Source organism: Hipposideros armiger, unplaced genomic scaffold (genome assembly GCF_001890085.2).
Source record: "Hipposideros armiger isolate ML-2016 unplaced genomic scaffold, ASM189008v1 scaffold_647, whole genome shotgun sequence".
NCBI lineage: Eukaryota > Metazoa > Chordata > Mammalia > Chiroptera > Hipposideridae > Hipposideros > Hipposideros armiger.
In genome coordinates, this window is record NW_017731997.1 from 99,986 (window position 1) to 118,699 (window position 18,714).

Here is an 18,714-nt window from a genome sequence, read left to right on the forward strand (position 1 = left end):
TCATTCCTGTGCCATCCTCACCGCAGTCCCTCAAGTGTTCTTCCTCTGAACAGAGTCTGCCACCTCTCTCCTGCTCTTCCTTTGGCCATTATTGATCAAGCTTCCCACTTAGATTTTCTCTTCCTCCTCTCTGACCTGCAGTTGGCCCTGGTGGAAAGACTGAAGGGCTCCCTGTGCTGTCCTTATGCACGTTTTCCATCACTAATAATGTGTGATCTTCATAATTTCACACTTCAGACTTTCCTCATCTGTGACATGAAAGTAACATCCGTTTCCCCAGGGTAGATGTCATGGGTAAATGTGGTATGTGTCACTCTGGATAACTGTCAGCTCCCCTTGCTAACAAGTCTGAACTTCTGAGTCCCTCCTGCCCCTCATTCCACCAGGGCTCCTGAGACCCTGTTGCTTCATCTTTTTGAAAAGTAGGCCAGCATTTTCAAAAGAGGAAATAGAGCCAATTAGTATACTTGTTAAAAATATTTGACTCGAACAATAAAAAGGTCAGTTAAAACAGCATTCTGGTGCTATTTGTCACCTGTAATTTTAAAATATAAAATTGAATAATTTTTAATAAAAAAAGTTACTATAAATTGCTGGTGATCGTGAGATGAAATGTGGGCTCTGATCTGTTTGGGAGGATCAGGAATAAATTCCCAGATGTTTGGTTTTTTTTATTTTTATTGTGATAACATATACTTAACATAAAATTTACCATTTTAACCGTCTTTAAGAGTGCAGTTCAGTAGCATTTATATTCACATTGTTGTGCAACCATTACCACTATCCATCTCCAGAACTTTTTCATCTTCCCAAACTGGAACTCTGTACCCACTAAGTAATAACTCATGCCCTATCCCCTTCCCCAGTGCCTGGTAACCACCATTCTACTTCTGTCTCTGTTAACTTGACTACTTTAGGTACCTCATACTCATATGAGTGGAATAATATAATGTGTATACTTTTGTGTTTGGCTTACTTCACTTAGCATAATATTGTCAATGTTCATCCATGTTATATAGCATGTGTCAGAATTTCCTTCTTTCCTTTTTTTTAAAAAGATTTTATTGGGGAAGGGGAACAGTGTTGCGGAATTGGGGAAGGGAACCAGCCAAGTTGTTGTTCTTTAATCTTTGTTGTGGAGGGCGCCAATTGCCATCTGGTTGCCCGTTGGCAGCTTGTGGCCTCTAAGCTCAAGGTGCTGTGTTCAATCTTAGTTGCAGGTGGGCGTAGCCACCATCCCATGCGGGAGTTGAACCAAGAAGCCTTGTTGTTAAGAGCGCATGCTCTATTCACTGAGTCATCCAGGCGGCAGCTCAGCTCAAGGAGCTGAGTTCAGTCTTAGTTATGGGTGGGCGTAGCCCACTATCAAACAGGCAATCTTGTTGTTACACCAGCTGAGCCATCCTGCCACCTGTTGGCAGCTCAGCGACAGCTCAGCTTCGGTGCAGCGTCACTGGCCCACGTGGGAATTGAACCGGTGGCCCTGTTGCTCAGAGCTTGCCTTCTTAAGCCAACTCTTAACCAACTGAGCCACTTGGCCGGCCCCTTTCCTTCCTTTTTAAGGCTGAGTAATATTTCATTGTATGTATATTCCACATTTTGTTTATCCATTCATTCACTGATTGACACGTGAATGGCTTCCACCTCTTGCCTATTGGGAATGCTGCTGCTTATGAACATGGCTGTGCAAACATCCATTTGAGACCCTGCTTTCAATTCTTTTGGGTATGTACCCAGAAGTGAAATAGCTGGGTCATATGGTAATTCTGTGTGTAATTTTTTTTTTTTGAAGAACTGCTATACTGTTTTCCATAGAAGCTGTACCATTTTACATTCCCACCAACAGTGCACAAATGTTCCAATTTCTCTACATCCTTGCCAACACTTTTTATTTTTTCTGGTTTCGTTTGTTTTTTATAATTGCCATCCTAATGGGTGGGTTCAGCTTTTGATCTGACTCTGAGAAGATGAGTAGGAGTTGGATGGGAGGGTAGGTTGCAAGTGCATTTCAGCAGTAGGAAAGCCTTATGAAAATGTCAGAGGTTTGCAGTGCAGGGTGCGCCTATGGATAGAGCAGCCCCATACGGCTGAAGCAGGGGATGAGGACTGAAGTCAGGAGCTACAGCCCCATCAAAGAGGCCAGAATCCTGGCTGAGAAGCTTGACTTGACTCCATTGATGTAACAGATGACTCCAGAATCTAGATGGGTTAGAAACTCTTGTAGCCAGGGAGCTCCCAAACCTAGTTATGAGTTCCATATCTTCTATTTGATCCTACACCTCTCTAGATGTGACCAGGGCAGGTTACTCTACCCGTCTGAGCCTTAGTTTCCTCTTCTGTATAATGGGGGTGGGAGGGAGTTGCAGCAGTACCTGCAAGAGAGAAAGAGTTAGTTGCTGTGATTAGTGAGTTGCTGTGATAGAGAGGCTTTGGGCTAACTAGGGCAGGTTGCCTTGCTGAAGACCTGACTCACCCTGGCCTGCTCTGGTCTACCTGGCAACCAGGATTCTCAGCCCAGTGGACCTTGAACCTATATCCTGTGGTCACACCTCCATGAGTCCTGCAGCCAAGGCCTCAGGCTGAAACAGAAGCATCAAAGTAGCCCCAGGCAGGTCTGGGCCACCCTGGGCACCTGAGAAGCCCCAGGGCCTCCCCAGGCCCAGGACTTGGTCGTGTACACAGCCACAACTCACTGACACCGCAAACACAGCTCCTCCAGGAGGCTGCAGTCATAGGTCCATGTAAACAGATGAGGAAATTGAGTCTGGCCAGGGTAACTTGCCCAAGGCCACCATCTAGGAAGCAGCAGGGCAAGGATTCAAACATGAATCTCTGAAGATTTTATGCACTCCTGGGAAGCTGGACTATTGTAGATTCAATGTTTTTGTTCCTATGTCATTCAGTGAATATTCACTGAGCATTTACTATGTGCCAGGTACTGCACAAGGAGTGAATGAGACACAGCCTCTGCCCTAGACCTTCTGCAGCTTCCTTTCCAAGGGTGGGGAAAGACCTCTTATTGAGCTTCTGCTACATGACAGCAGCATAGCTAAATTAGCTCATTTAATTCTCACAGCAATCTGGGGAGACAGGAATTATCAGCTTTATTTTACAGGTAAGAAAGCTGAGAATCAGAAAAGGAAGTAATTTGTTGCACAGTAGGGAAGGGGCAGAGTCTGTGCTTGGATGACCCACGGTGCCTGTTCTGTGTGTGTTCCTGACGCCTGATGCCTCTGACCATCAGCTTAGCAGTGCATGGTGGACAGCTGTCAGCCATGGCCATGTGCCTGCTTGACCTGGTACCTGAGAATCACAAAAGTGCAAGGGGTCCAAGGGTCCTATTTAAATGCTATATTGGGATGTCAGAAGAGCATTGGGTGGGGCCTGAAAGGAGACCCACTGTCCTAGTAGTCCAGTTCTACCACAGGCTGGATGGCAGACCCAGGGAAAGATCTGTTTCTGATTTCAGTTCTGTCATCATCAAATGGGGTGTTGTCTCTCTGCTGCACCTGATAAAGGGGGAGGAGGAGGGAAGAGAGCTGACCTATTGGGGGTCCATACCCTCAACTCCTTTCTTTACCTAGCAGGTCATACACACATTTCAATGATGACTTTGGAATTCTCCTCCTCCAGGAAGCCTTCCCTGACTTACTCACCCACAGACTGGGTCAGAGGCATTCCTCTCTCATAGGCCTGGCCACGCTGTGTGGTCATTATTTCTCCCACTAGACTCTAAGGGCTGGGACCACATGTGAGTCCCAGGTGCCCTGCACAGCCTCTGCAGTGTGTGAGTGTGTGTGCGTGTGTGTATGGGGGTGGGGATGTCTGCAGGATGAGTCCTGACTCCATCCCTGCAACCCTTCCCTCCGTCTCTGCAGACTCACTCCTGCCCTCCCCTCTGGCTCTCCTTCCCTCCCCAACGTGGAGAAGGAACCGATGCCCTCTTTGTGCAAGTTGAGCCATCTGTGGGCCTCTGTTTCCAAGTGCTCAAGGGGGAACATTAGAAGGCATTTCCTGAGCTGTACTCTACTTGGCTGGTGGCAGGTGCAGGGATAAAGCAAGAAATCAGAAACAGTTCCTCAGCAAGTGACTGTAAACCTGACCAGTGGCATCCATGTTACCCATCATGAGGGGCCATTAAACCTGCAGAGTTCAGGGAAGGATCTCTAGCAAGGTAGCGATGAAGTTACGCATAGAGCGAAATGAAAAAGTCAGGGGGCAGTGCTGGCAAGCTGGTGGGGGCGCCACGGGAGCACAGACACAGCCACAATTCTCTGGCGAATCACAAATCACAAAGCCTGGTTGCCGTGGCAGCGGCGGAGGCCAATGGGACCAGCGACGAGGCAAGCCGGTGAGGAGGAGTCCCGCCCCCGCAGCCTGAGTCCCGCGAGGAGGGGTGAAGGCCCAGCCCTCCAGGGACCTCGCAGCTGGGACGGGCCAGCGCCATGGCCACCAAATGGTTCAGCGGGGCGCCCTTCGGGTGCAGAGCAACAGGTGGGGCTGGGCTGGGGGTGGTGGGAAGAGAGGACCACCAATGAGAGGGTTGCAGCCTGGGAAAGGGAGGAGCTATAGAAGGGGGCTGGCAGTGAGGGATGAGAGAGGGATGAGAGACTGGACTGTGTCGCCCCCTCAACACCTGCTGCACTTTCCTGCCCAGAGTCCATGTACCACCCTTCTTAAGTTATTTTTTTTAATTAATTTATTTTTTTTAGCTGAGCCATCCTGCTACCTGTTGGCAGCTCAGCAGCTGCTCAGCTCGGGCTGGACTCGAACCGCTGTTGCTCAGAGCTCAAACTCTTGAGCGAGCTCTTAACCAACTGAGCCACTCGGCCGGCCCTCTTAAGTTATTTTATTTCAAAGGCACCTACAAGGTACCAGGCTCAGAGAGGCCAAGTGGCGTGGCCCCATAGTAGGTCACTCAGCTCAAAAGCTGTGGGTAGAATTTCAGTCTAGGTGTGTTTCTTCATTCATATGATATTGAAGTATATAGCATATACAACCTATTATACAGAGGGTGCCAAAAAAAGTGTATACACGTTTTAAGAAAGGAAAAACTATTAAAATTGTAATACTCAATATATACCAACAATAAAAGATGAATACAAGTCACGTTTGACTTCTGCAATTACAAGAGGTGCTCAAAGCGGTTACCATCTGCGTCCAGACACTTTTGATCACGGCGAACTACTGCTTGAGCACCGCTGACCAAAGTGTCCACTTGTATACATATTTTTTGGCACCCCCAGTATATATAGTCACCTACTACGTGCCAGGCACAGTTGTAGCACGTGGGGATACAGCAGTGAACAAAACAGCAAAACCCTGTACTCAGAGTTTGCATTTTTGTGGGGAGGATGTGGTTGGAGTGGGTAATAAACAAAAAAAGAAAAATACATAAAATGTTAGATAATGATGCGGGCTATGGAGAAAACGAAAGCTGGGAGGAGGAGCTGGAAAGCGCTGGAGAATGGGGTGGGGGTTGCACTGAGAAAGTGACTTTTGAGTAAAGGCTCCCAGCGTGGGGGAGGGGGCCAGGCAGGAGAGGTATCCAGGGAGATGGAACCTGGGAGGACTAGGGCCTGGAGGTGGGAACAGCCCTGCTCACCCATCACTGGGCTAGCTCTAAAGTCACCTTCTCTGCCTCCCAGATCTGCCCACACCAGGGCTGGCTGCCAGGCAGTGCGGCTCTCACTGGGCCTCTGTCCTTCCCCAGGTTTGATGTCTCTGCTGTTTGTCCCAAACAGAAGAAGCTGAGCACCTGCGCAGATGTCCCATACTCCAGGCTTTATTCCATAGACATGGTGAGTTTGCCCAGCTTTGCCGACTCTCTCACGTGGTCTGGTCACTGCCCTCTGAGCCCCACACCATGGCAGATGAGCTGAGCCATGTAAGACATGTGCCCTACACCTCTCCATGCTCTTAGTCCTCAGCACAGAGCTTGGCTCACAGCCAAGGCAAGACTGTAGTGAAAAACAGCATGGGTTGGGGCCCCGGAGACTTGGGTTCCATTCCCAACTCTTGCACTGATTGGCTGTAGGCTCTTAAACGAGTTACTACCCCTCCATGAAGTGTGAGGGGGCCAATGACAGAGGAAGTCATGATGGTACCTTGAGCATCATACCCCTTGGTGCCCAGCTCAGTGCTGGGGGTGGGACCACAGAGGAGCAGGTCGCCCCCAGGCCAGGTGGCGGCGTGGTGAGGACTTGCTCTGTGGGTAGACTGGGTATGTGTGGCTGGTCTAGCTCTGACTGTGCTCTGACTCAGTCCCACATAGGACCTGGGACCTATGACTACGCGGAGACCTGCTTCAGCAAGAAGAAGCTGAAGAAGGAGGGTGGGCACAGGCTGGGCCAAGTCCCAGGAAGCCAGCCAGCTGACCCAGAGGCCCCACTTCCAGTACCAGGCCATCATGAGAGAGAAGCAGCTGCAAGTGAGGTCCCTGTTTCACACCCCTCCCCACTCCATGGCTGGCCTGAGTGGCCTCTCAGGCCCAGGTAGAGCTCATCCTTTAAGGAACACCATCATCCCCCGGGCTCCTTCCGTGTGGACATCCCCAATTCACCTTCTCTCTTCTCTTGGGCAGACGGAAAACCTGGGGCCTGGCTCCTACAACTTCAAAGACTTCTTAGAACTGCTGCAGCAGAAACCGTGCAGCACCCGGGGGCTGCTCAGCTCTGGGGAGGTTTGCTTCGGAGGACTCATCGGGGTAGGTGTTCTCCTCCAAGGTGTGGGAACCCTGGGAACCCTCCCACCCTCTGCTCTCCGGCTGCAGAGCATGCAGCCTGGGTAGTGCTGGAAGCGCCCCTCTTGTCTGTCTCCCCCGCGTGCTTGGCCACGCTCTCCTTTGTGTCCCATCAGCCCTCGGCTTTCCAGTGCCACAGCCTCAAGCCCACTGGCTGTTGTATATGCCTGTGTCTGTCTCCCCCACCAGACCGGGAGCTCCCTGAGGGCAGGGATGGGTCTGGTTCATCTCTTGAGGTCCCAGCACAGAGCCCAGTTATACATTAAGTGCTCAACAAACTCATCCATCTAGATAGCCAGCCAGCCAGCCAGCCAGCAGATAATGATGGAGCGCTCACTGAGTGCCATGCACGGTCGTCGGCCCTGGGGACTCAGAAGTGATGAAGACAAGGTTCCTGCCCTCGTGGAGCACCCTAGTGGTAGAAAAGACAGTGTACCAGAAGCCTATCATATATCAGGCTGATGAGGGAAATGAGAGAGGGAAGGGATAGAGAGTGACACAGGTATAATTTGTAAGGTGATTGGGGAAGATGTCCGGGAGGCGGTGACCTCTGAGAGAAACCTGCAGGAGGTAAGCACCTGAGACTCATGGAACCTGTGGGCGAACATTCTGGGCAAGCAGGAGCAGCAAAGGCTAAGGTCCTGAGTTAGAACAGCGGGCGGGAGGCCAGTGTGGCCAGAGGGAGCGGGCGAGGACGGGAGGAGAAAAGGGATCCGAGGACTGAGGGCCGGCCATGAGGCCCTTGCAACCATGTGGGGGCTTCTGGTTTGATTCCAAGGTCTGTGGGAGGACAGGGGAGGCTTTTGATGGCAAGGGCCTGATTCATCTTTTCAGAGGCACACCCTGCTTGTGGGGGTGAGGGCTGGAGGCTGCAGCAGGCGTCCAGATGGGAGGTGATGGCTGTGAGAGGTGGGAGTGAGTGGCAGGAGGGCTGCAGTGGCATCCGTGTGGGTTGGGGTGATCATTCCATGTGTGTGTGTGTGTGGGGGGGACGACACTGAGTGGGGTTCAAGCTCAGTAAGGTCATAAAAGAGAAGGCAGGAGTCATATCACACCGAGTGAGTGTCGCAGTTTGCTGAGTGCCTCACCTCCTCTGGCCCTCAGGATCTCTCTGCTGGGTACTCTTGTCCTCCCAGCTCCCCGAATGCACCATGCTCTTTCAACTAGGGCTTTGCTCCTACTGTTCCCACTGCCAGAAATGTTCTCTTGCTTTCTAAGTGGTCCTCCGCCTAAGGAAATCCTACTGATCCCTTAGCTCTCAGCTCCAAGGTCTGAACTGACCCCCATTAGGTGACATCTCCCTTTCCTAGGAGTCCCTATTATGATCATGTGTTTAGTGTCTCTCCCCGACTGGACACCAGTCCCTGAAGGTGAACCGCATCTGCCTAGTTCGTTCACTGCAGAATTCCTAGGTCCTAGTAGTGCCTGGCACATAGTGGGCACACACGAAGTGTCTGTGGACTAAGTGGTACAACCCAGCTCCAAAACATGGTACAACCCAGCTCCAAAACATTCTCACTTCTTACAATCACTCCTGACAAGGCCCTGGAGGCTCAGAGAGAGTAAGCAACTTGCCCCAGGCTTCACCACCATGAGAGAGAGATGTCTAATCCCATATCCAGGGCCTTTCCCCCACACCTCACCACTATGAAGCCTTCTCTGAGACCTGGAAATTACTCCTTGCCACGTTCGGGGGATGAGCACCTGCATCCTCAGGTAGACACTCTAACTACAACTTAGGGAGCGGGGATGCCTGGAGGCCTTTAAAAATGAGTCATTACCTCCCAATCTGAAGTAGTAATAGCTGACACTTAACATAGCACTTACCACGTGCCAGCACTTACCACTGTTCTAAGTGCTTGAGTGGACTAATTAATTTAATCCTCACAACAACCCTATGAAGTAGGCACTATTATTATCTCCACTGTCCAGGCGAGGAAACTGGAGTACATAGGGTTTCAGTAACCGCCCAAGGTCACAAAACTACTAAGTGACAGCAGCAAGATTTCAATCCAGATGTCCACACGTAACCAGTGCACTGTGCCCATAGGCTTGGCTCACTTGGGTTTTGTTCCTTGACTAACTGTGGAGGACAGGGTCTAGTGGCAGAGCCCAGCCCAGCGGATGGCAGAGAAGTTGGGGAACAAATGCGATGCTGTGTGTCTCCTTCCTGTGTTCCCAGCCCCCAGCTCCGAGGCATGAGTGAGTGTTGGCTGAGCAAGGTGACAGTGCCATGGCCCGTCCCTCCTTTCCAGCTATCTTTTCTCCCCCTTGGTCTCCATATCTGCTCCTGCAGTAACCTTGGCTAGGTCCTGTAGAATCTCTCTGAGCTCAGAGAAATTGCGCTCAGCTCTGGACAGTAAGTTCATGGAGGTGACACTGTCCCAGTGGGTGAAGGCACTGCCCATCCAAGTCCTGATTTTTTCAATCTTGCTATGAGACCTGAGCTGGGAACCTGATGGCCTCCTCTGGTCTCTGGTCCCTCCAGTTGTGCCCCCACCACTGCAGATCTACAAACACCACCTGTCAGAACTGCAGGTGCCTGCTTTGGGGCCCCGTGACTCCTTCCCCCGAGAGGAGGGGACTGTCGAACCATACCCCTGCAAAGGCAATGCTTTCTCCTCTGGTTTCTGAACCCCATTCCCCATAGGCACTTGGCGCTGCCACCACCCCTCCCCCAGTGTACTCTCCCTTTTCTTGGTTTTGGGGACACTAGGCGCTGCAGTCCTGGAGTTCCTCAGCCAGCCCCCCTCCACTGCTCCTCTTCCCCAGCCCCCTCACCCCTACCCTCTTTGGGGTGATCTCTCATTCTCAGCCCGGCTCCATGCCGATGGCTCCAGATCCCCACCCGGGGTCCCTCAGGCAGCTCAAACTCTGCACCCCGCCCCACGTCAATATCTCCCCCAGGCCTGCTCTTCCAGGGACTGGTACAACCCAGCTGCCAGAGCCAGAAACCCAGCACCCCTTGTGTCCCGAAGTCCCAGGGTCTATGCTCTGACCTCCTGTCCTCCTCTCACTCTTCTCCTCCTTTTTCCATGCCTACTGCCTCCACCCTGGCCCAAGCCACTGCCCCACCCCCACCCCCACCCCCACCCCGGGGAGGCCTCTCAATGGATTCCCTGGACTCTTGCCATGGCCAGCATCTTCCTAAGACCCTCATGTCTCAGAATCATGTCTCGAGGAGCCTCGGCGGGGCCTCCAGGGCCCTTCCCACCTCTCCCAACTTGCCTCAAAGGTGTTGTTCCAGCCCCCCTGCCTTTGCCCCTTTGCCTGGGGAACCTGCCCCTTTCCCCACACCCATCTCCTGGGAATCTTCTCATTCTTCAAAGTCCAGCTAAAAAAAAATCTTGTAAGTGCCAGTCCTTCTGTTTCTCCCCCCGCCCCCAAGAATTAATCACCCCTCTTGCCTGGGTTTCAAAAGCTCTAGCAACATACCATTCTAGTTAAAATCATGAGCTCTCACATCTGCCCAAGTGTGTTACTATACCTCTGAACTTGAAGGCTTGAAGGAAGGGCTCTGCCCACGGAGCACCCCAGCACTGGGCTCCAGGAGCAGCGGCTCCTCCCACCTCTTGTTATAACCCGCACGTCTAAGTTCCCCAGGGACATTGCCGTGCTCATTTTCCTCCCACCCCAGTGCCCACATGGTGCCTAGTAAACAGTAGAGGCTCAGAAAGATCCTGGGTTTCAGAGTTGGAGCCCTCGAGGTGGCCCTTTCTGGGGCGGAGGGAGGACACGACCTTGGACGCAAGATTTGCCTCTCTGAGACTCAGTTTCCCCATCTGTTAATTGCGGATGGCGCCTCCAGGACAAAATGTTAGGCTTGTGAAGCACCTAACACATGACGCAGGGACCCAGCTTCCTACGTTAGGGCTTCCCTCCTGAACACACTGGAGAACCTGGTTCCTGGAAGGGAGCCACGTGTAGTCGTGTTCCTCTGAGGGCAAACGAGTCCAATGCCGAAGCAGCCTGACTCTCCAAGTTCCCTGCCTTCTCCGCCCAGCCAAGGTCCTGGCCGCTTCCCCAGGGTGGGTTGCTAGGGCCAGAGATGGGCAGGGCTTAGCCATCGTGGAGCGGCAGCGACCCCTCGTGGCTAAAAGATGCAGAGCAGCAGCGGTACATCCTGCCGCTGGGTCCTGCGCAGCAGAGTGGCTTTCCTCAATCCACCTACAAAGAACATGTTTCCAACTTTGGCAGTCAAGGTCCTGGTTGGTCATTCCAGCTTTCCAGCCGTATTTCTCAGCCTCTCCTACCTCCTTCTCCCAGCCACCCCCAAGAAAGCCACCTCACCCTAACTTATCATGTGTGGGTGCCCACTATGGGCTGGGTGCTATGCAGGAGCGTTATAGACATTATTTAGTTTTATCCTCATTACCCTGAAAGAAAGTATTACTATCCCCATGTTGCAAATGTGGACCATGAGGCTGAGAAGGAATAAGCTGTGTGCCCAAGATCACTCAGCTGGGAAGCCACAGAGTCAGGATTCGAACCCAGGAGACCAGCTTTACAGCACAGTGAGAAACTGATTCATGCAAATGCAGGGCGATGACACGGGTGGAATGGGTGGAATTTCTGAGACCACCAAAGCAAGCAACTGTCTGGGGCAATAGGGGAAGAAAGGTTTCATTCCCAGGAAAGAGAGCATTTGAGCTGGCTTCGCAGGATTAGAAGAATTTTCTGAGACAAAGAAAGCAGGAATGGCATTTCGGGTGGCCGTAACAGCACGAGGAAGCAAAGGCAAGGAGGTTGGCAGAATGGAATGTGTTTGGGGACCCACACACTCTGGCTGAAGTGGGGACGTAGGAAGGGAGCAGTAAGAGAGAAATTGGACAAGCCAGTGCCCCGGAGAAGCGTCTGACCTTGGAACTGAAGGTTTGAACAGTGACTTGAGGCTCATGGGCCAAACAGTGCTGCGTGTCAGGGGGGGGGGCCGTTGACATGCAGGGGTCCTGAAAATCCCGTTTGCCTCTCAAGTGCGCTCAGGTGCACTCAGCACGGGGAGTGGGACTAATTAATGGCTTTCATGTCCCTCCTGCCCCATACAGAACTACTATCCAGGTCCTGGAAATTATGGGGAGAAGGGCAACCCATACACGAAGCTGGAAGAGAACGCCTGGAACCGCTCCCATTCCGAGGGCCTCATGCACAGAATGACCAACAAGCCACCTCCCTTGGCTCATCAGGTATCCCCCTCACCTGGCCAGGCCTGGCTGCCTTCCTGCACATTCCTGGGGGCAGACTCCCAAAGCAGGTGGGGAAACCGAGACCCCGTGGGCTAACGGGCTTGCTTCAGCAGCCCTCCTGCAGGGACTGGCCTCTGTGTTCTGTCCTAGGGGAGCGGCCTGGCACCATGCGCCTACTCCTTGAAAAGTAGCATAGAGGCATGCCTGGAAAAATCCATGGGCACCCGCGGCTTCTATGACACTTTCTCTGGTGACCGAAGCAAGCCCCAGTGCTATGGACATTACTCTGTGCAGGTGTGTACCCAGGTGAGGTGTGGGGGGGTGTGCATTCGCCAGCAGGATGACAGGCCTCACCACCACCGGGAACATCACTCTGGAACGTGCCAGGTGCAGCCCAGGGCCCTTCACACACTCTGATCACTTTGCCCTCACAGCAAGGGTAGGATATGTCTCCATTGTGTTAGGTGAGGAAACTGAGGCTGACCACACTGCTGGTGAGGCATGGAGCTGGGATTTGAATGCCTAGCAATGTCTGTCTGACTTCGCTACCAGTTCTCTCTCCTCTGCCCTGGAAAGAACTGCAGAGGAAGTGCAGATGGCCACAATGCCAGGACTGGATGGGAGGCTGGCCACAAAGCCTTCAGGGAACTTGACAGCTCAGGTCTGGGTGTCCTGCTACTTTGGACACACTTCTGGGCATCACAGACCTAGCTAAGCTGGCTGGGTTAGTGGCATGCTGTTAACAAGGCAGAGAATTGGAAGGCCAGGAGGGGACACTGATGTAGAATTTTAGCTTGACACTCCCTACCCTTTCCTGCACCTATCAAGTTCCTGTTGTGTGATCCACAGCATTCTGTGCTTTGCTTTCTTTGTGCTTATAACAACTAGGCTTACATATTTGTGTAATTACCTGTTTATGATGTCTCCACTATGCATTCACTCAGTGAGTATGTTTAGGCCAGGTAATAGTCTAGGTGCAGGGGAAAACTGCTCATATGCTGTTTGCATTTTAATGGACAAAGAGACACAGTCATGAGTGAAAAGCAATAGAGAGTGTCAGCAGGTGGGGAGTGCTACGGTACGGGGCAGCAGGAGCGCTAGGAAGCGGGTGGGCTGGGGAAATGCTGATACTTTTGGACCAGTTGGCAAATAGCCATTGAACTGAGCCCCCGCCCCCTCCCGGTGCCAGCTCCCCTGGGCCTCCCAGAGCTCTTTCCATGACCAGCTGCTAAGGTGGTCCTGCCCAGCACAGCAGGGGTCTTGAGACCCTCCTCTGGCCCTATAGCCAACGCCCATTCTGATTGGCCAGTGCCCAGGCCACATAATAAGATTTTTTTATCATCTAAAAAAGTAATAGACTTATTTTTTAGAGAAGTTTTAGGTTTACAGCAAAACTGATCCGAAAGTACCAAGTTTCCAGTACCTTCTGTCCCTCTTACACACACAGCCTCCTCCACCATCAGCATGCTGCCCCAGAGTGGTACATTTGTCACAACCGATAAACCTACATGGACATGTCACCCCATGATACATGAGGGTTCCCTCTTGGTGGTGTACATTCTGTGGGTTTGAACAAATGTAGAGGGACATGTACCTACCACCATAGTATCATACAGAGTAGTCTCACTGCCCTAAATGTCCTCTGTGTTCCCCCATCACATTGGGTTTTAAATATTTGGACTTTCGCTCTTGCTTAGAATAGTGTCTGACTTAGTAAATGTTCATGAAATGAGTGAAAGAAAAAAGGAATGGATAAACTTAAGCTGTGTTGGACGGTGTGGCTCATAGGGTGCTAGAGACTGTCAGACTAACCCCGCCCCTGGGCTGGCCTGGGAGGTCCTCAAGCAGTGTGGGGAGTGATGCCTCATTTTGTGGCCACCTGCTTTTCTCTGATTGCCGCTGAGGGTTCAGAAAGGGGGCCCTCGATTTTCCTGGCATAACAGATACGTTTGTCTCCTTCTGTGTTTCTCAGAAAAAAAAGCCCAGGGAACTGATGAATTTTAGGAGCTTCGTGGAAGAACTTAACTCACGTCACAATAAGAAGCGTGGGGTGTTTTCGACACTTCCCCGCAACCCGAAAACCCCTACAGAGAGGATTTACTGGGCCACCCTCAGCCAGTATCCCCGAGAACTGGTCAGTGTCCTCCCAGGGCCTGCCTTCCTTCCTCTCTTAGCAGTGGCTCTCCTGAGTGCCCTGGCTGGGGTGCGGGTGGCTATTTCAGGGGAGCTCAGCCTCAGGTGTCAGACCCACCTAGTGCCCACTCCTGGTCTTGTACGTACCAGTCACACTGGGTGAGTCTCGCTCATCCTCTGAACCTTGGTTTGCACACTTGTCCTAGGAGCATATCCAGGTGAGAATTAAATGAAGTTAAGTACTAGAGCCCATACGTAGCACGGAGCCTGGTACCTAGAAGCGCCTGGCCAGCATTGATCTCCACCTGCCCCTGGAGAGAGGACAAGGGAGGACCCTGGGGCAGGGCAGGGTGTAAATAAGGTCTCTACCCCAACAGGGGGGCTGGTGGGCTCCTTTCTGGAGGGTAGCAGCCAATCCTCTGGGTAGGTCCTGGACTTTAGCCGGGACCCTCAAGCAGAGTCTGCCCCCCAACCCTGGGAGAGAGCCGCTAAGAGCTTGGGAAGGAGTGGGGTCTGGGAGAAGGACAAAGGGTACCAACATTTGTTGAATGCCTGCTCGGGGCCAGGTACGCCTGATGGAGGAATTACCATTTGTATTTCACAAAAGGAAACTGAGGCCCAGAGATAGGAAGGGATTTGCCTGGGCTCCCCCAGCAAGGGCAAGATTGGAGTTCAACTCACGTAGTTCCAAAATCTGAGTGGTTTCCATTCCCCTGACTGGTGCCTAGAGCACCTCTCTGAACCCTGCCAGGCCTCGAGGGCCCTTGGGAGCCTGGACAGAGGTGTCAGGCTAGTGGGTGGGGGTTAGTATGGGTGGCATGGGGCCTGAGGGCACCATAAGGCCCCTTCACTCCTGGAGGGTGCGTTGGGAGGTGGCTGAGTACCTCCCACTGTCCTTGGCTCAAGGCCCAGGGCGGCTGATTTGGCGAGGTCAGCTGCCAGGAGACTTCACCTCCCCTGGCCCCTGGCTGACCACTGCCAGACCTCCCTAGCTTTCAGCCTTTATTCCTTACCCCAGGCCACGTCTGGTCCCAGTATGTGGCTTCCTTCAGAGAAGGAACGCAGACACACGAACCAGCCACCTTTCCTACTGTCCTCTAAGCGGGTAGACCTAAGGGCCTATCAGATGCTTCTGGGAAACTGGGTAAGTCTGGGTGTGTGTGTGGTTGTGGGAGGAGGGGTACGTGATGATGGGCAGGCCCAAACCCACCTTGCCCCCTGGGAACTGGTGCTCAGAGGGAGCCTATTCCACCTCTTTTCTCCCTCAGGGACTAATACCCACTTCCGCTTATTTCTCTATGGCATTGGTTTCCAACTTGAGTGGGTGTTAGCATTGCCTTGGGGGGCTAGTTAAAACACAGATTGCTGGGCCCTGTGCTAGAGCATCTGATTTGGTAGCCTGCGGGGGCGGGGGTGGGGGGGCTGAGAATTTGCATTTCTAACAAGTTCCCAGGTGATGTAGATGCTGCTATTTCAGGGACCACACTTTGAGAACCACTGGGCTGAGGGACATCACCCCGGAGCCATCTCATGCTCTTATTTTTCAGGGGACCACCCCCTCCATTGTCTCTGCATTTGTCTTGGGGCCTCAGGGGTAGCTGGTAGAGCTGGCCCCTTTCGCATTCCTGGCTAAGTGAGGACCCTTTGTGTCCCCTCTCGACCCCCTCCCCAGAGGCAGCCCTCCCCACATGAGTATGATGTAACCTTCCCCCGTCTTCACTTCCAGTAACACAGGTTAATTTTGCTAGGTTTTGAACAGCTGTGTATTTTTAAGGTCTCTCCTGGTTTCTCTGGGAACATCTTGCCTGTAATGTATTTGCCTTCCTGTTATGCTCCTACTGCTCCATCCTGCGCCCCCACATCTGAGCTCTCCCTCCTCTGATTCCACCTCCTCACCTCCCTGAGCGATAGTTTGGTCCCCAGTGTGCCCTGTTTGACTCGCATGAGGACCAAGCAGGTTGGTCCCCTGCATCCTTCCTCTCCTCACCTCCAGCCTGCATCTCCTGCAGGGAAAAGGGTCTTCCCTAGAACACCCCAAATAAGATGTTTAGACAAGAGCCAAATGACTTTGCTGCTACCGCAGTGCTGGCCAAAGTGGTAGGGGCAGATGTGAGGTTGGGGTTCCAGAGGCTGAGCTCACCCTGCTCCCCAGGCAGGAAGCATCTCTGCCTGCACACCTAGCTGGGAGCCTGCTCCCCCATGAGACCGGCCTTTCCCTTGTTGACATCAAGTTCAGCTTCACACAGGACTAGTGTGTGGCTCCTAACATCTCCCAGCCCACCCTTGGCACTGCTTCTCTGCAGATGGCAGTGTTCCTGTTTTCCATTCTTTTGCCCTCACTAGTCACCCTACGCAGGTTGCATCTTCTCACTGAACCTCTGGTAGCTATGACCCAGTTTTCTGGGGTGGGGTGGGGGGTGGTGGTATATTAATTTCCTAGAGCTGCCATAATAAAATACCACAAGCTAGGTGGTTTAAAACAAAAGGAATTTATCCTCTCACAGTTCTGGAGGCCGGAAGTCTGAAATTCAGGCGTCAGCAGGGCTGTGCTCCCTCTGAAACCTGTGGGAAAGATTCCTCCCTGGCCTCTTTCTAGCTTCTTGTGGTGGCCGGCAATCCTTGGAATTCCTTAGCTTGTAAATGCATCACTCGAGTCTCTGCCTCCGTGTCCTATGGTTGTCTTTCCTGTGTGTCTCCAGTCACATTGGATTAAGGGCCCACCCTACTTCACTATGACTTCATTTTAACTACGGTTGCAACTACAGCATCTCCAAATAAGGTCACATTCTGAGGTACTGGGCATTAGGACTTCCACATCTCATTTTGGGAGACACAATTCAACCCCTAACAGATAGAGTAGGGAGGAGCCTGGGGGATGGGAGCAAGTCTCTAGGCCAGAATCCAGTTTGCTAATGCCCTCTCCCTCGTGCAGAACCCCGTGGGTGTGGGACGCTACCTCAACACCTGACTGATGGAGACAAAGGACCGACGACAACGATATCGGTCTCTGTACATGGATGGAGCCAAGCGCTACCTGTCAGACCCGGCCCGGGACAAGCTCCTGCAGTGAGTGCTGCTGGAGTTCCAGCAGAGGGGCCTGGGCTCAGAAGGGCTCCCTCTGAGGTGGGTGGGGCTCCCTCACCTTGTGCTTGGTTCCCATAGGAACACAGCTGCTGCCCCTAGTGTCAGTCAAACAGCTGTGGCAGTGGAGAGAGTTCAGATCCAGGCTCTGCTGCTTACTGGCTGTGTGAGGTGGGGTATGTCACTTAACCTCTCTGAGCCTCATTTCCCTCAGCTGTCAAATGAGCAGAGGGCTGTGGAGACCCAAACAAGATGCTTAGGTTTCTAAAGCTTGTGATACGGAAAAGGAACTCATCAACACTAACACCTCCACCCACAACTCACACAATCTAGGCTCTGACTTGGAAGCCTTCATTCTACCCCATGGAACCTCAGTTTCTTGGTGTCCATAATGGGGTTGGTAAAACTCACTTCAGGAAGTTGTTGGGATGCCAAAAAGAAAAACCATGTGAAATGCCGTGGCTAGCTGTAAAATAGCTTGCAAATGTTAGCTGCTGCCATATTTTAGTGAGCTAAGAGGCTATCAGTGGCAATGTAGTCTCAGTTACAGAAATGTTAAAAATGTGAATAAACATGCACTTTAGAATTAATCATTTTGTTGTTGGAAATCCTGGGGTACGAAAACCGGATAGCTCAGGGAAAACAAGCTTTAAAAATTTTTTACAAAATCTTTATTGGGGAATAGTGTGTTCTTCCAAGGGCCCATCAGCTCCAAGTCAAGTTGTTGTTTTCAATCTAGTTGTTGAGGGTGCAACTGGCCCATGTGGGAATCAAACCAGCAACCTTGGTGTTATGAACCTGCGCTCTAACCACCTGAGCTAACCGGCCACTCCTTAACTAGTTTTATCAAAGTACTCCTGTGTCTTCTTTCTTGATCTGCTCCCTTGTTTGGGTGGCTTCCTTAGAAAGAGTAATGGGAGGTGACATTCTTGATAAACCGCATATCTGAAAAAAAAATTTTTTTTCCTACCTGCACAACTGATCAATAGTTTGGTTGGAAATAAAATTTTAAGTTGGAAATAATTTACCCTTGGAATTTTGAGGGCTTTGCTTCATTGCCTTTGAGTTTCAGGTGGAATTGTTGAGAATTCTGATGTCATTCTGCTTATCGGTCCTTTGTATGCAAACTGCATCTTCCTTTCTGGAAGCTTTTAGGATTTTCTCTTTGTCCCTTGTGTTCTAGTTTATGATAATGGGTCTTAGTGTGAGTCTATTTTCATGTATTGTTTCGGGTACTCAGTGAGTTCTTTTTTTCTGGAAATGGAGGATCTATTCTGGGAAGATGTTTGCATTTTTGTCTTTGATGATTTTCTCCCTTCTGTTTTCTCTCTCCTTGGTTTCAGATGAATGTTAGGCATTTTGGTTTGACGTTCTACTTTTCTTGTCTGCCTTTTTTGTCTTACTTTCTGGTAAATTTTCCTTGCCTTTATCATCAGACCCTACTATTGCCTTTTTATATGTTGGCTCTCATCTTTTTTAGTTTCCAAAAGCTCTTGTGTGTTGTGGATTGCACCTCTCTCTCTCTCTCTCTCTCTCCATCCAGTGCTGTGTCATGTATGTTCATTTATCTAAGGA

The 18,714-nt window shown here is 51.6% G+C and overlaps 1 protein-coding gene across 1 annotated transcript in view; it reads left to right on the forward strand.

Moving 5' to 3' along the window:
• The first annotated feature begins 4,433 nt into the window (after positions 1–4,433).
• CIMAP2 (ciliary microtubule associated protein 2) overlaps positions 4,434–18,714 on the forward strand; it is a 19,122-nt gene continuing 4,841 nt past the window's right edge. Inside the window, 10 exon segments of the mRNA XM_019625973.1 lie at positions 4,434–4,494; positions 5,714–5,801; positions 6,265–6,333; positions 6,335–6,430; positions 6,584–6,706; positions 11,788–11,925; positions 12,076–12,219; positions 13,898–14,059; positions 15,077–15,202; positions 16,991–17,124. Coding sequence (XP_019481518.1) covers positions 4,457–4,494; positions 5,714–5,801; positions 6,265–6,333; positions 6,335–6,430; positions 6,584–6,706; positions 11,788–11,925; positions 12,076–12,219; positions 13,898–14,059; positions 15,077–15,202; positions 16,991–17,124 — 1,118 coding nt within the window. The 5' untranslated portion in view covers positions 4,434–4,456.